Here is a 17,527-nt window from a genome sequence, read left to right as displayed (position 1 = left end):
GAAAATGTATTGTTTAAATTGTAAAAATATTTTACAATATTACTTTTTTACTGTATCTTTCATTACATAAACGCAGCCTTGGTGAGCAGAAGAGACAACATTAAAAATCTTAACAAATCTAAACTTTTAAACAGAAATCTACAATTGATCATTGGTAATTCATGTTTGTCCATAAAACATTGACTAATGTTAATTTATTTGAATGTTAAAAATGTATATGTATTAATTAACATTAAGTTAGATTAATAAATGCTGTAATGAACTAAACCTACGTGAACCTTTTTTTAAATTGCTGCTGAAAGTTCTCCTACGGCATGATCAGGGGGTAAAACCCTTTTGGAGTGAAACACAAACATGAAATCATGCACAATGAGATGCGAAGGGGATCTAATAAGATGTGACAAATGCAAATGGAAAGTACTTGATACACACGGATGTACATCTCGATGAAACCGGACGCAGCTCACTTAACCAGCACGACCAGTTTATGAGCCAAATGTATTTACTCCATATCATCTATCAAAGCCGTCCTCACTGACAGATAAACCCCAAGTAAAGCAAACAAGCCCTCTGGCAGGAAGACAAGAACCGGGGAGGGCGGGTCTGCGGTAGTCCATCACGACCACTGGGAACAGTTTGGTTTGGTTATTTAAGACCCTGACTATCATTTTGAATAAAACCTTAAATAAGCACAGAGTTCAACTCACAGGCCAAAACAATCAGATGTTAGGTGGTGCTGAAACGTTTGTGGTCGGTAACTCTGGAGGCTTTTGCGCTCTAGCAAAACAGCTACGAGAGTCTCAATGTGGACAGACCTCTGACAGCGTCTGCAGGAGACATGGCTCGAGATCATAACTACACGAACGCTCCAATCCTTGAGAACATGAGTTTGTGGTAATCTAATGACTCACTGCACTCAACTCGAGCGATTTATTTTTCCCTGGACAAAGCAAACAAAACACATAAAAGCCAGTTTCAATGTTCATAATGTGTAAGATGGACATGCACGATGCATGCTTTCTGCTTCAATCAGAAGCACAAGATGTTAAGTTTGAAGAGTGACATGCAAAAAGGATCTTTTTTAATTATGCAAGTTTTGCGATTAAAAACCACCTCATCAACATTCCAGCCATTCTACAGCTAATTCTCAAATAAACAACCAAAAGAAGGAGTTCAACAGGTAAAAGAAGTTTTAAGGCCCTGATATACCTCAAGCAAAATCAAAGAACAAACAGGTATGACATCATTTTCAACAAAATCAGGCCAAAACGAAGTTCATTTGGGGTGGTGAATACTTTCATACTACCATTGGTCCATGGTAATGACATAATAGGTGGGTGTGTGGCTCTAAGGCTCTGCCTTCTTAGACATGGAAATATTCCTCGGTTTCTTTTGTTCAGTCCGTCGAAGTCAGACATGAGTATGAACATGAACACATTGGAGAATTGCTTTTTACTAGAAACTGAATTTGTACTTCTAACTGACACTGTTTTTCATGTTTTATTGTGTACGACTGCTTGATTTAAAGCAATCTACTGTATAAAGTGCTATATAAATAAATGTGACATGAGGGGAGGGCTGAATTGCAGAGCTTGTGCAAACATTCCCACATTACTATGATGAGATGCTTTCTTAACTGCTGTTTTCTCACCGCTGTCGTTAGGGGTTCAAGCGCAGAGTGGGGCATGCCTTGTCACCAAGTCTTGCCCAGATCGGCCTGGCAGGGGCACTACAGCGGTCAAAAGTACAAATTGTTCATAACTCCTAAACCATTAGGTGTTGGTGAAATTTTCAGGTATTTTGAATTTTTTGACCCGATTGGAACCAAACCAGTGCAGCAAGATTCTCTGGAGTCTGATTGTCAATAGTTATCAAAAAACGTTCAAAGTGGGTGGAGCCACTTTTAATGGCTATAACTCATGAACGGAATGAGATATTTTCACCAAACTCAGCACACCTATGTAAGAGCTCATTCCGTGGTCTTGTGAAAAAGGATGAGGCGACTGGCCACTTGGTGGCACTATAACAGGAACTTCACCGTTAGTCCGATCGACTTGAAAACTGTCATGCAGTGTCTTCGTCCAAGGTGCCATGACTGTCTATGAGGACACTGACACATGTCCAGTCAAAAAACATGTTCGCCAACGATCGGTAGGGTGACCACCTGGCTATTGATCTGTTGCAGGACAATAGATGTGTTTTTGCGGGACAATGCGGGACATGTGTGAGACAGATAAATTTACTACTATTATGCTATGTGAATACTGATTTACATTCGCTGGCAAACTTGGTAGATTATTTTTTTTCTGCCGGTGGGTGCCCACTGCCCACACTATAATGTTGTGCTTCTGGCAATATTACATCCTTGACAGAAGACAATTCTAAATTCACGAGTGCACATGCAGGAGGACAAAGTTTGGGTACGCACATATAATATCTGACACAAAACACAAATGATCGCCTTGCAAGTGCTTCCGCTTTCCGTATTATTCAAAAAGATTACGCTGTATGTCTGACGCTTTCCTATTCTACTTACGGAAAAAACGGAACTGGTGCCACGTTCGTTCCGTAAGTTGAATAGGGAAGGAGTAGGACATACAGCTTAAGAACACGGAAAGTGGAAGCACTTGCAAGGCGATCATTTGTGTTTATAAAGCATATACATTTGTATTTTTTTTAGAAAATGACCGATCGTTATTCCTTGTCTGGTATCGTTTAAAGCCCTTTGAAGCTGCACTGAAACTAATTTTGACCTTCAACCATTTGGAGCCCATTGAAGTCCACTATAAGAAGATTATTCTGGAATGTTTTCATCAAAAACCTTAATTTCTTTTCGACTGAAGAAAGAAAGACATGAACATGTTGGATGACATGGGGGTGAGTAAATTATCAGGAACACTTTATTTGAAAGTGGACTAATCCTTTAAAAACTATATATTTTCTATGGTAAATTGCCTGTATTTGCTGTAAATGGTCTTTTACATCTATGATCAAGATGGTTACATGCTTGCTAATTAAAACATAATACCTTTTTATGCATGTGCGTAAAGGCCTTAGGGCCAGATTTACTAACAGCTTGCACCAGCGCAAACCCTCTTTTGGAGTTAAAAAACTACTGTCGGGATTTACTAAAGACACGCAGTGCAAAATTAGTGCTGAAAAGGCATGGGCTGAGTTGTTTTTGCGGCTGACCTTACAGCATATGCATTTGTAGGAGTTTCTCTTTCAGACGCAAAATTTATGGGAGGAGAGTATTTAAATGAATCACGCAATGTGATTTACTAATCTTTGCGCTCGTCAATTTACTGGTATTTGTGCCATTATTTAACGCCCAAAAAAAGCATGTCTTAACCCATTTTGCGACATGGCTGCGTGGCACAGAGAGTATGTGGCAGAAGGGAGAATATATTTTCCACTCATATTAACTTCTTTGGAATGCCAGAGGAAGACATTATCTGAACATATCATTTGTTAGCACATATATATACACACACACACACACACACACACACACACACACACACACACACACACACACACACACACACACAGAGGTCAACATGGCTTGGCAAATGATATTAGGCCTACAGGTGCATCTAAATAAATTAGAATATCATGAAAAAAAAATTTTTTCTTCTGTAATTTAATTCAAAAAATAAACCTTAAATATATTGTAGATTTATTAGACAAAGCAAAATATTTCCAGGCTTTTTTGTTTTCATTTTGATGATTACAGCTTGCTGCTCATCAAAATCAAAAAATCAGTATCTCAAATTATTAGAATATTTAATTTCAAGTTCTATTAAATTACCATTCTCAGGGTATAAATACTGGGTTTAGGTCAGTAATCCCAACAGCAGTCATGGGGAAGTCTGCTGACTTGACAGTTGTCCAGAAGACGATCATCAAGACCCTCTACAATGAGGGTAAGCCACAGAGGGTCACTGCTGAAAGAGCTGACTGTTCGCAGAGTGCTGTGCCAAAACATATTCATGGAAAGTTGACTGGGAGGAAAAAGTGTGGTAGGAGAAGGTGTACAAGTGAAAGGAATGACCGCAGGCTTGAGAAGATTGTCAGGCAAAGCCGATTTAAGAACTTAGGAGAGCTTAAAAAGGAGTGGATTGAAGCTGGAGTCAGTGCATCAAGAGCCACCACACACAGACGTCTTCAGGAAATGGACTACAACTGTCACATTCCACGTTCCAAGCCACTTCTGAACCAAAGACAACGTCAGAAGTGTCTTACCTGGGCTAAGGAGAAAAAGTAGATTGCACGCAAAACTTGCCACTCCCATCGGTGCATTTGTGGAATTGCGCTTTCATGCTAATTTGCCCCGTTTAGTAAACCTGGCCCTAAATGTGCTTGAACCCTGATAATTGCTGCTCGTAGCTATATTTTTTGTTGTTTTTTAAATTTTGTTATTGAGAGGAAAGCATGCAGCACATATTTACATATTCATCTAAATGCCATTCTCAGCAGCGTGGACAGTGTCAGGATGTTCGATAACAGTATACTGCTGCTCAGGTATTTCAAACATCTTTTTACCCCTAAGTGAAGAAGGAAAAAGAACTTGTCTGTGAGTATATCATGGTTTTTATACTACTGACTAATGTGCCTAGGAGAACAACGGTACAAGTAGCTTCAAAGTCTGCAAAACCTTTATAAGATCCCAGGCTGCAACAATGAACACTTCTGGGAATAAACTGGTCTGGCTATATGAAACTACGGTTTTGTGACATGCATAAACCTCCAGAATCCAGTGTTGATGGACTGGACCACCTCTAATACAAAGCCTGCCTCATTGGAATGTAATGCAAAGGTTTTCCCTTAATTCCTGCACTGACATCAACATATTATCCATAACCTGAATTATTACAATACTTCAGAACACCTCGTCTTGCACCTCTGTTTATCTGCAAGTTCACTAAACACTTAAGGCATGTCAAAGCAAGTTCATGCTCCTCCACAACTCAAACTGTAAAATGCATCAAATGAGTCATTTAAGGAGTTGTTACTGTGAAGTGTAAGGTGAGGTGGTTCACTTGTGATACCTGCGTAAGGTTTGTAGCTCTTCTTCCAGTGTGTGACTGAGCACCAGGGCTTTATCTCGTTCTCTCTGGGCTTCCTGAAGCTCCTCCTCAAGCTGTAGAGATTGAAGAAATGCATGTCAGATCATATAAAGCTCTCTTACAACACACTGTTCATGTATGGAACCTCCAAGAAGCACAAATAATTCCACGAGGAGATAATAACTAAATTTAAAAATAAAAATAAAAAACAACAATAGAAATACTAATAAAAAAAATGAAAAGACAACAAAAATAATTTAATACATAATTATTCACAAAAAATATTTTAGTAAAACTAGTAAAACTAGGAAACTATTAAAATTAATTAGCCAAGTGAACAATTTTTTTGCCAGTGCTGAGTCCAAAAAACGTCTGAATATTTGACAAGTTATTGACCTGGCTGATAAAAAAAAAAAAAAAAAAAAAACACTAAATTGTTTTAACAGCAAGGAATCAAACCAGATAAACAGAAAATGGCACATGCACTGTGCTTTCATCAGTATGTGAGAGCGAAAGCAAGCTATGCAAGCTCAATTCCACACAAACTGTGTCTGAAATGCAATTCATAACAGTATTGCCATGCGAGCTCTATGGTGAACATTAACATAAATGGTCTTCTTCTACAGTATAAGGTCTTCCTTCTACTTTTATGTAGAGCTTACAGGTCTAAAGATTTAATGAGCTTTTATTTATCGCCAATGTCAGACAGATAACCATCTGAACTCCAACTGAACTTCATTTATTAGTTTGTGTGCACACAAGGAGAAACTCACTCTGAGGGGGATCCAATTGACTCTATTGTCTTCTAACTCAGCACCTACTCAGCAGCGGTGTGTCATAAGACCGAGGGATCCCTGAGCCGGTGGGTGCGGGGAAGGGCGGGTAAACACGGTCCCCTACCTCTCAGTGCCTAAACCTGTGGCACAATAAAGCCCTTGCTAATGACCTGCCGTTGAAACAGATGTATTGATGGGCTCATCCTTTCAACAGCTGGGTAAGGAGACAGACACAATGGAGACTGTCTAAACAAACATGACAACCTGCGCTACTGTAAAGTCCTGCAATATACTCCCGAGAGACAGACAGAGGACAAAGACAGGGAGAGTTGGGGAGAGATAAACAGAGAGGAAAAGAGTGGTTTAAAAGAGAATGATGAAGGTTCAACATGCCCTTTTTTAAAGAAACTGTTCACGCAAAAATGATTTTTCAAAGTTGTAAATAAAAGATTATTGGAGTACTTTTTTACAAGAAAACACTATTACAGTTTTTATACTTCAATAGTTCATGTTTAATTTAATGTGTTACTTGCTGTTTCTTTGTAATTTTATTTCATAATTGTTTTTTAAATTTACTAACAATTTCAACCAGTGTTGGGATAACCCATTACAAGTAACTTGAGTTATGTAATCAGATTACTTTTTCAAGTAACTCATTAACACATTACTTTGTCATTTTACAACAAAATATCTACTTTTTCAAATAAATAATGCAAGTTACTTTTTCACATTTATTGACTGACAGCTCTCCTGTCCCCATGTTGAGAGAAATAAAGTGCAGAGGAGTTGTGTGCGCTGTGTGAACATAATGGTTATTGTAGTTCTAGACCAAATGTGAACGTGCATTTACTCATCTCACTTGCACGAAAACATTCAGTATTCCTCAAAATGAATAAAAACATTGAAATACAATCTCAGAATTTTAGGCAAACCTGTAATAATTAACTATATTAAATGACACAAATATACTTTATGTATTTAATCTCACTTTATTAACCAATGTCTTTGCTGCTGACCTTCAATAATCTAATTTAACCATACTAATAAGCAAAAATTACTGTAGATTAGATTTAGAAATAAGTGTTGAACTTTAATCTCCTGTATCTTATTCTTCTGTGATCCAGAATGGCAGCTGAAAGGTTTGTTTGAGCTGCGGCCTCTACTGTACAGCCGTAAATATGCTTTTCTTTCAGCCTGAGGCTTATTCATTTCACTTTTGGTGTAAAAGGGCATTTACATTAGCCAAAAATAGAACTTTTTTGCTGTTATTAAAAAACAAACAAGCAAGCCCAGCCCAGGTGAGAAAAAGTAACGTAAAAGTAATGTATCGTATTACTTTTCATAAAAAGTAACTAAGTAACACAATTAGTTACCTTTTTAGGGAGTAACTCAATATTGTAATGCATTACTTTTAAAAGCAACTTTCCCCAACACTGATTTCAATTACGTGCCCAATTCATGTATTTGTCGGACCATAAACAAACCATACAATTATGGAACTAAAAGCTACTGAGCAAATACTGAGCAGTGAATAATTTTACATAAAACAACAAAAGGCCAACATATTTGAAAATTCGACTCATTGATATCATGAAATATGTTTTAGATCACCAGATATTATATGTCTTAGATACACAATATCAGCAGTTTTACCATGAATACAGACAAGTTACCATGATACCATCACCACCACCAAAAGTAATTGCTTGCGTCTGCTCTACTATAAAACACACGCTCATTGCGACAGCTTAACTAAGTAACGTAACACACTTATTGTGACTGGTTTAACAGATGCATAACTTTATGGTAAGTTTGAACATCCAGAACAACTGTTGACAAACAATAACAATACACTAAAATAATCAAATAACTATGACCAATCTATCTAGCCCTTCAAACATGAAAAAAAAAAAATCATCATACATTTAGCCTACTACTTTGTGGCAGGGGAAGTTTGTAGGTTAATATGTGAAATGTGCCAATTATAAATGTTCTATAGCAGCCTAATATTAATGCTAGAAAGCCTATGCACTTGGCAATTGTGATTTAAAAAAAAGAAAAAAAAAAAATAGTCCACTCTATTTCCTCATTAAAATTCGCCCCCTCACCCGTATTATCCTGCCCCCCTTAGATTTTGAGGTAAATTATGGTCTGTTCTTCAGACAACTTCAGAAAACCTGAAATATAGAGCACATTCATCAAAGAGTCTCCTTTTGTGTTTGACAGAATAAAGACATGCAGGTTTGGAATGACATAATGGTGAGTAAATAATTACAATATTTATATTTCTTTGTTGAACTATTCATTTAAATGAATGCAAGATTTGGAGTTATCATAAGCTCTAGAGATGATTGACTTTTGCTATATTCTGGGGTATGTTAAATGAGGTGTGTCGTTGATAGGCTTGAAATTTCAACAGTTTACTTCAGAAACACAGGAATGCTGTCCGTGCCTTATCTTTGGGGTGTATCGGAAACTGTGATAAAGTTTTAAAGGTTTCATCTTACTGAATGCTTCTATGAGGCACCTATTTGACATCGAGCAGAATCTTATCAAGATGCACTGGATGGTAGTTTCTTTTATACTAAGATCAACCAGCAATGCTTCAATGCAACGTGGGCACAGTGAACCGTTATACGCCTCTGATGCGGGCTGCGATAAAAAATCTTCAACTGCAGGCTAAAGACGCAAATGCAAATAAAATCTTTGCATGCTATAGATATGTCTGCGTGCTTTCTTACCACGACACATGGCTGCAACGGAAACCAGCCTATGACTCAAACGCCGATGCATTTAAATCCCCAAAACACTTTTACCCATAAGCACATGCAGCTTCCGCTGGTGCGGCCCCAATCATTCTAATTACTGGAGTGCAGGTCTCACAAGTCAAAGAGAACATCAAAAAGCCTCAAACCTCTAAAGTCAATATGTACTTTTCTCCAACAGGGAGGGGAGCTCGACTTCAAAGCGCAATTCTTTTAATCTTATGTATTTTATCAGCATTCATTACAATATTATCCAAATTAGGTTCCCAGAGTAACGTGTTAACCTGTTGAGATTAAGCCCTGCAAAGGAGGGTCGCAGCCTTGACCTTTATGAGCGAGCGTTTGGTGGGGCAGAGGTGGGCTGGTCGTGGCCTTTCTGACCCAGTGGGGAGAGGAGGATGTGATGGAGGTTATCAGCGGTGTCACAGTCCGCTCCGTCGCTGACTGAAGCTCATTTAAAGCATCACGGCCCGTATCATGTCAGAGGTCACAGAACGCTGGCTCTTCTAAGTGGTTGTGCAAAATGTTAGAAAACAGGATTTTTCTTGCTTTATTGAAATAAATATTCTATAAGATTCACAAAGCAGTCTATTCAGACCATTTATGAAATCTAAGCTGCAAAAATGGGTTAAATCATCATGGTTATGACAACATGGCAATAATCACATTAACATATGACCGCCCAAATTTACATTTTAAACCCAAGTCTGTATTCAGCACATCGGCGGCCTGCCCTGATGGACAACAATGTGAACTATACCACTATTTTCAATATAAAATGTACAGTCTTAAAGGTACAGTAACAACATGTGAAAAAGAAGTGCACTTAACTGTACTGAATGTGCACTTGTAGTGTAATTCAAATCTTAAAAGTAGATTTTTTGAAAAACGGAAGTATTATTTGTAGAAAATATAATTAGGGATGCACCGATATGAAAATTTTGGCCGATACGATAATTCTTTATATTTGAAAGCCGATAACCGATATATTGGCCGATAAATGTAAATCCAAATTTTTATATAATTTTTGACAGCCTGATTACAAAAACAAAAGTCTCACCATTAAAAGCCATGTCCCAAGCACACAATGTTCTTGTTATAATTTTATGTAGCCTTTATGACAGACTTGCACTTTCTTTTTTAAGTGATTTCAATTATATTTCAAGCAATTCAAAATCAACATTGCGAACAGTGCGCATCTGAAGTGTCTCAGCTGAAGGAACTAATCCATTATTTATTGGCTTTAATATATACAGTATTGGCCAAATTTGGATCGATAACGATAACTTTAAAAATGAACATATATCGGCCGATACCGATATTGTGGCTGATATATATCCCTAAAAATAATACTAATGAAAAGGCCACTAGATGTACTTAAAGAGACACTTTCACACTGTGCCTCTTAACACACTTAAGTACACTATTAAAAACTGCACTTTGTAATAATTTCAAATTAAAAGTTTTACTTTTAAGTAAATTTTAAATTTGTCATGCTTTAAAGAAGTACACTTACTGTATTTTGATTGGTGACTAATATATTAAAGCACAATTATATGAAAGATTATGTGCAAAAATGTTTAGTATGTGTTTTTAGGCCTTATTTCAGTGACTTATTTTTTTAGTTTTTAAAAAAAAACAAGCATATACATAATTCTCTCAAAAATACAAACATGTATATACTTGTTGATTTCATATTATTGTAGCCTAGTTTCTGCTGAATACAGTGTAATGACACTTTTGTCATTAATATGTTTATAAGCAACTGAAAAAAGCACAAATGTCAGGGCATGTCAAAACTACTCCAGGACCCCAAATCAGCCTAAGACCCCAGAGGGTTAAAGTACTAAAGTACTTAATTATAACAGTTCGATAACTTGATTATAAAGGCCCGTTTACACCAAGAACAATAACTATAAAGATAAGCAATATAACAATATAATTTCTCTGTGCTGTTATCGTTATAGTTGTGGTGTGGACTCTGCTATTCTTTTATATTCAGAACAATTTTAACTATACAATTAGAACTATATAGTTAGTCCTTGGTGTGAATGGACCTTATCTGTGTGCTGTTTGATATTATATATAAAGTTAATATATTTTAAATGTACTAAGTTGCAACTTCATCATTACAAACGTGGAGTTACAAATATATTTAAATACATGACATACAAGTTTCAATAAAAACTACATTAAAGTATATTTCAGTTTACAATAGAGTTGTTAGTTAGTTCACACTTATATTCTTTTAAAGCATATTATTTCAGTAATAAGTAATCTTTTTAAATGTATGCTAAAGTGTACTTCTTTAAGAACACTTGTGTAAAATATACTCTTCTGTTTGCTGTCAGATTATAATCACATCTCTAGAATTCACTTTTCTGACTAACATCTAATTAATGCATAAAAGTTCCTGCTAAACTGTTAAGCAAACATTTAATTGTTGTGAAAGATTAAACTCTTTTCCCATGTAACACAAATGTGAACTGGACTCAACAGCCATTTCATTATATGGACTAATCCAGTGAAATGCACGCACCCCTTTTCTATTTCCGGGCCTGTTTCACCCGATTATGTTTGGTCAAACATATTCAGCTCTACAGGTCAGAGACAAAAGACTCCTCGCATTGACAACAAAAAGCCCAAATACATGAGATCCCTCCTCCGCAGAACACACTCATAAATCTCTCACACAGCACAAAACAGCAGAGCTGATGCCCCTGGCTTTAAATCGCCAGTAAGACTCACACCTTGTACAACTAAAACCCAAACCCAAAGGATTGGACACCCTGAAAGAAATGTTATGCAATCTTTATGAGGACCCACCATCATTTATTAGAGGTGGAACAGAATCAGGACATGATGCAGGTCAGATTTTAATGCATGAGCACCAAGGCTCAATGTGTCTACAACTTGTGTGCTGTTAGGCCATGGCTCCTAAATCAGAAAATCAGTTGAAGGAACATTTTAAGGAAAATTTTGTCATTTACTCATCCTCATCTCATTCCAAAATGGAATTAATTTATTTCTTCTGTGGAACACAAAAGGAAATTTTTGCAGAATGTTGCAGAACTTTTCAAAAGGACGAAAGTGTACAATAAATATTGACTAGCAAAGTCAAAAAAGCACCATAAAAGAATCATAAAAGAGGCACATATCAGCTTATATACGAGGGCCCAACACACTCTCATGCCAAAACTATTTTACATTTTGGCGAATTGGTGACTAATCAGTATGAATTTGTCCAATGTCATGTGTACGTTTCCATATGATCTGCTTATGGGTTAGTTATTAATCATTATTATTTCATTTTACAGAACAAAATGAAAATTCTGTCATTAAGTACTCACCCTCATGTCATTCCAAACCCGTAAGACCTTTGTTCATCTTCAGAACACATATTAAGATATTTTAAGAAATTAAGAAATTTCTTCTCTCCCATGTCAGGCTCCTACGCAGTTGATGCAGTGAACGCAGTGCAGAACTTCCGTGTTCTATGTCAGAATGCAGACTCATTATTCGCCGGCTCCTGCGTCAGCATCACACACATGCGTCGTGATGCTCACATGCGCAGCGTCAGCCAATACTGAGCCTGCGTTCAGTCGTAAACACGGAAGCCTTCACTGCGTTCACTACATCAACTGCGTAGGAGACCGACATGGGAGAGAAGAAATTGTTGAAGAAATTCTTTTTGTCTTGTTTTTGTGCACAAAAAGTATTCTCGTTGCTTCATAAAATTAAGGTTGAACCACTGCAGTCACATGGACTATTTAACGATGTCTTTAGTACCTTTCTGGACCTTGAATGTGGTGGTTAAATTGCTGTATATGGAAGAGTCAGAAAGCTCTCGAATTTCATCAAAAATATCTTAATTTGTGTTCTGAAGATGAACGAAGGTCTTACAGGTGTGAAACTACGTGAGGGTGAGTAACAAATTTTAATTTTTGGGTGAACTAACCTTTAAACGCTTCTCTTTGTTGACATTACAAATGTGGAAAGATGGACTAATATTGCACTATGCCATATCACATTCTCACAACAATGCATTGTCAAAATTCATAAAAAAAGTTACCAGGCAACTGCAGTGTAACACCGTTTTAACGCATTTGAGGCTTTGAACCCTGGCTAACATGATCCCTGGCCCACAGATGACACCGTGAGCTCGTGCAGGGCCGCCAGAAGCAATCCGTTGGTTCATGTGGGTCGAATAGTGCTGTCAAATCGATTACTCACGATTAATTGCATCTAACATATAAGTTTGTGTTTACATAATCCGAGTGTGTGTATATACATGTGTATCAATATATGTGTATATGTATATACACACACAAGACATATAAAATATATGTAAATAAAATAATATATATATACACATATATTATGTAAGCACAAACTTTTATGTTAGATGCGATTAATTGCGATTAATCGATTTGACAGCACTAGTACAAATATGGAAAAATAACAACCCTGAGATGAAATCAGCATGGGCCCTGCAGAAGAAGTTAAAGGTGAGGTCTGGATAAAACAATGAAGGCCAAAAGAGTGATGGGGGCAGGAGCAGGCGTGTGAGATCACTTCGCTGCTGTCAATGCATAGAGAAAAGCTGCAGAGCAAACACAGGTGGTTCAGAGCAAGGGCAGAGCTCTCCACAACGGCCCCCGTGATCCCGTCCACATCCCCCACTCAGCATTTAGAGGGACTTGCATGCTTCAAATTAAAACCAGCCAACAAACGCACATATACATGCATCTCTATTATTTTAATGTAAGCTTATTTTAAAAATATTGCAGACTAACTGAAATGTTTAACAGTCTTTGTCCCTTAAATTAACCTTGTTTCCTATCAGGACATTCCCAAAAAGGTTTTGCTTTTCTTCTCATGAAATTATAATAAAATTGTTTCACACAAACCTGCTTTCACACACATTTTACATTATAGTCAAGATTTCCCATTAACATACAGTGGGTACGGAAAGTATTCAGACCCCCTTAAATTTTTCACTCTTTGTTATATTGCAGCCATTTGCTAAAATAATTTAAGTTCATTTTTTTCCCTCATTAATGTACACACAGCACCACATATTGACAGAAAAACACAGAATTGTTGACATTTTTGCAGATTTATTAAAAAAGAAAAACTGAAATATCACATGGTCCTAAGTATTCAGACCCTTTACTCAGTATTTAGTAGAAGCACCCTTTTGATCTAATACAGCCATGAGTCTTTTTGGGAAAGATGCAACAAGTTTTTCACACCTAGATTTGGGGATCCTCTGCCATTACTCCTTGCAGATCCTCTCCAGTTCTGTCAGGTTGGATGGTAAACGTTGGTGGACAGCCATTTTTAGGTCTCTCCAGAAATGCTCAATTGGGTTTAAGTCAGGGCTCTGGCTGGGCCATTCAAGAACAGTCATGGAGTTGTTGTGAAGCCACTCCTTCGTTATTTTAGCTGTGCTTAGGGTCATTATCTTGTTGGAAGGTAAACCTTCGGCCCAGTCTGAGGTCCTAAGCACTCTGGAGAAGGTTTTCGTCCAGGATATCCCTGTACTTGACCGCATTCATCTTTCCCTCGATTGCAACCAGTCGTCCTGTCCCTGCAGCTGAAAAACACCCCCACAGCATGATGCTGCCACCACCATGCTTCACTGTTGGGACTGTATTGGACAGGTGATGAGCAGTGCCTGGTTTTCTCCACACATACCGCTTAGAATTAAGGCCAAAAAGTTCTGTCTTGGTCTCATCAGACCAGAGAATCTTATTTCTCACCAACATTGGCCAGATCTGTGCCTTGCCACAATTCTGTCATTGAGCTCTTCAGGCAGGCTCTGACATGCACTGTGAGCTGTAAAGTTAAGACCGTTATAGACAGGTGTGTGGCTTTCCTAATCAAGTCCAATCAGTATAATCAAACACAGCTGGACTCAAATGAAGGTGTAGAACCATCTCAAGGATGATCAGAAGAAATGGACAGCACCTGAGTTAAATATATGAGTGTCACAGCAAAGGGTCTAAATACTTAGGACCATGTGATATTTCAGTTTTTCTTTTTTAATAAATCTGCAAAAATGTCAACAATTCTGGGTTTTTCTGTCAATATGGGGTGCTGTGTGTACATTAATGAGGAAAAAAAATGAACTTAAATGATTTTAGCAATATTCTGCAATATAACAAAGAGTGAAAAATTTAAGGGGGTCTGAATACTTTCCGTACCCACTGTATTCTTCTTAAACGAAGGGTCCAGATGGGGTTGACAGACATATTTTGCATGTCATATGCCAAATTTAGAGGGAAGAATCTGAGGAGTTCTGCAGAATAGATTTAAACAGTAAAATGCGATGTGATAGTCAAATTAGATAAAGTAACTAGTAAATACACATACAAGGGGTAAGGATGCAAACAGATTAAATGTGTGCTTGATAATTATTGCACCTTAAACATACACACCCTTATACACACCTTCTGTCTGCATTATAATTTTATTAGACATTTTTTAGTCTGTTTTTGTTATAGGGGCTGTATTGTAGTTCATTTTTTACTGCGGGCAATTGGTGACCACAAAGACAGCAAAGCCTGACCCACAATAAAGCTCTTAGATGGTCGTTGGACAGGTTCTTTTACATATGCTGAGGTGAAAATGAGAAGAGACTGAAGAGATAGGATAAGGAATAGCCCGGGGTGCTGTCAACTGACAAAAGTCATGAGCCAAAAAACACTTTGCAGGTGCTTTGCTATTCTGGTGAAATATGATGATGAAATGACAACAAACTCTAAATACGCCCCTAATTTCCATCTTAATTGAAAAGGAAAAGAAAAAGAAAAACAACTGGCCTATCTTTCATCATTATCTTCCATGATAAAAAGCACACTGGTTAACGTTCTCTAAAGAGTCTGTCGATTAAAAACCTAGAAATTAATCATCCAAATGAAATCCCTGAAAGTTAGTGTGAGCTAAAAGCTAAATATAAAGATTTCAGAAGGAAACGTCTTTGCTCATCATCTTAAACTCAACTCTTTTTTCACCCTGAAGATTTTCTCCGGCTTTCTTAAAAGTAAAATGTCAATCGATAAGTGGAAGTCCTGTTCATTTTTAAATTGTTTTGTGGATATGTTCCTGGCACTGTTGACTAATTTTACGACAGCTGTTCCCATTTCGTTTTAAATTAAAAACCCCGCTCTATAATCCCAGGAGTCAATCTATAATTAAGGGGATTTATAGAAAAACCAAGTGCTACATTAATAACAAAATTTAATATATTTCTTAATAAGCCATCAGCCGAACCATCTTAAATGTGAAATATAATTTTTTTGAAATCGTCAGAAAGCTTTGCCTGGAGACAGACTGGACTTTTTAACCAAATTATAAATAATCATTCTCTTTCTTATCTAATGGTAATCGTTGCCATGTGGCACAGTTGAATCAATCCACATCATCACATCTAAATACAAACAATCCAGTATCTATTTGTTACTCCTCACAACTATGATATCATGAAACTGGAGTATCATTATCATCAGTTTTGCCCCTCAACATTGGTTTGTTTCTGTGAATCCGACAGCAAATGTTGATCATATGACTACACCATCAAAGAAAGTGATTACTGGCCTAGAAAAAGCCTAAATAAATAAGTATTTGAAACATTTCCATGAACCACTTTTTAAAATCAGGGCTGATTTTTTTTTTTTTTTTTTTTTTAAAGGTAATTAAAGGTTAAAGGTAATTTAACTTTTATCTTTAGGAATAAATTAAGTAATTCATAAAATAATACAAGCAACAACAATAACTAATTCAAACATCAGTTGTTAGACAATTAAATGTGATGTAACCTTTTTTGATAGTTTGATTGTGTGTGCATTTATATTTGACAACTGCACTGGGTAATGAGGTTAAGTGGATGATTACAACAAACACAGTTAGTGCGTTAATATATTCAGTTAAGATGCAGGTTAGTCAGTGTGTTTGTATCGTAAAGGTCTGACCCTGACTCAGCACCCCTGCTGAAATCAGTCCCCCTGCTCGCCCAAGTCTCTCTCAGTGCATGTTTACTTAGCTCTATCTAATGACGGCCCTTTTACAGCACTCTGCATTAAACTCAAGGGCTCTGGCTGCATCAGATAAATACAGCAAATCAAATAGGCCCGTGTTTGCCCTGCGTCTCCCTGACAGACCCGCAGCGAGGCATCGCAGCACACTGACCAGCCTGTGTCATCCTAAAACCCTGTCAAACAGACACCTGCGGCCGCCAGTCTATCGCTGCAAATCGCTGGAAAACAAGAGCAGCAGAGAGCAAATAGAAGTTAATGAATGATACAGTGGAGAGTGTAATGACGGGCTGATAAAGGGTCCGGGGGCATCCGTGTGCATGTACGGGGGACTGCACATACGGTGAAGGACGGATTCGAGGATGGTGTTGTTGGCAAACACCCCTAGTGTGTTTCAGAAAATGTGTGCTTTCTGTGAAAGCTAGCGCGGGCTAACCCGAGGGCTTGTGTCATTCATTTCCAGAGGCTTTTTTCCACGTGGGAGGTGTGTGTGCGCTTTACCTTGCTCGCTCGTTCCCGGTTGTTTGGGGCGGCCAGGTGGCGGGTGCTGTTTTCAGAATTAAGGCATGGCTCTTTCACACGAAGAAGTTCTTGTTCCAGACGCTTGCACTGGGGAAGAGAGAAAGAAGCGGGATCACTTGAATGCATTAAATCACAATTTTCCAGATGATTAGACCAGCAATAAGATGCCTGCTTTTACATTTGGTTCTTGCATTAACCAAACAAGCCAAAACTATGTCAAATATGCAAATGGTGATCCTACCCGGTCACTTTCACTGTTCTGTTTCTGTACTGTAGGTTTAAACACATCTACACATGAAAATCAGATGTCTCCCAGAAATTTCCTCGATGCATTATAGTATATTATGTTTACATTC

The 17,527-nt window shown here is 37.5% G+C and overlaps 1 protein-coding gene across 1 annotated transcript in view; it reads right to left on the bottom strand.

Moving 5' to 3' along the window:
* Positions 1 to 17,527, bottom strand: part of mipol1 (mirror-image polydactyly 1) — a 92,613-nt gene that overhangs the window by 18,140 nt on the left and 56,946 nt on the right. Inside the window, exons 11-12 of the mRNA XM_048190950.1 lie at positions 17,151 to 17,258; positions 5,052 to 5,143 (exon numbers count right to left, since the gene is read on the bottom strand). Of these exons, the coding sequence (XP_048046907.1) occupies positions 5,052 to 5,143; positions 17,151 to 17,258 (200 nt within the window). The remainder of the gene's footprint in view (positions 1 to 5,051; positions 5,144 to 17,150; positions 17,259 to 17,527) is intronic.

This window comes from Megalobrama amblycephala, linkage group LG5 (genome assembly GCF_018812025.1).
Source record: "Megalobrama amblycephala isolate DHTTF-2021 linkage group LG5, ASM1881202v1, whole genome shotgun sequence".
Lineage (NCBI taxonomy): Eukaryota > Metazoa > Chordata > Actinopteri > Cypriniformes > Xenocyprididae > Megalobrama > Megalobrama amblycephala.
The sequence above is the reverse complement of the archived record's forward strand: the minus strand, read 5'-3'. Positions and strand labels throughout refer to the sequence as shown.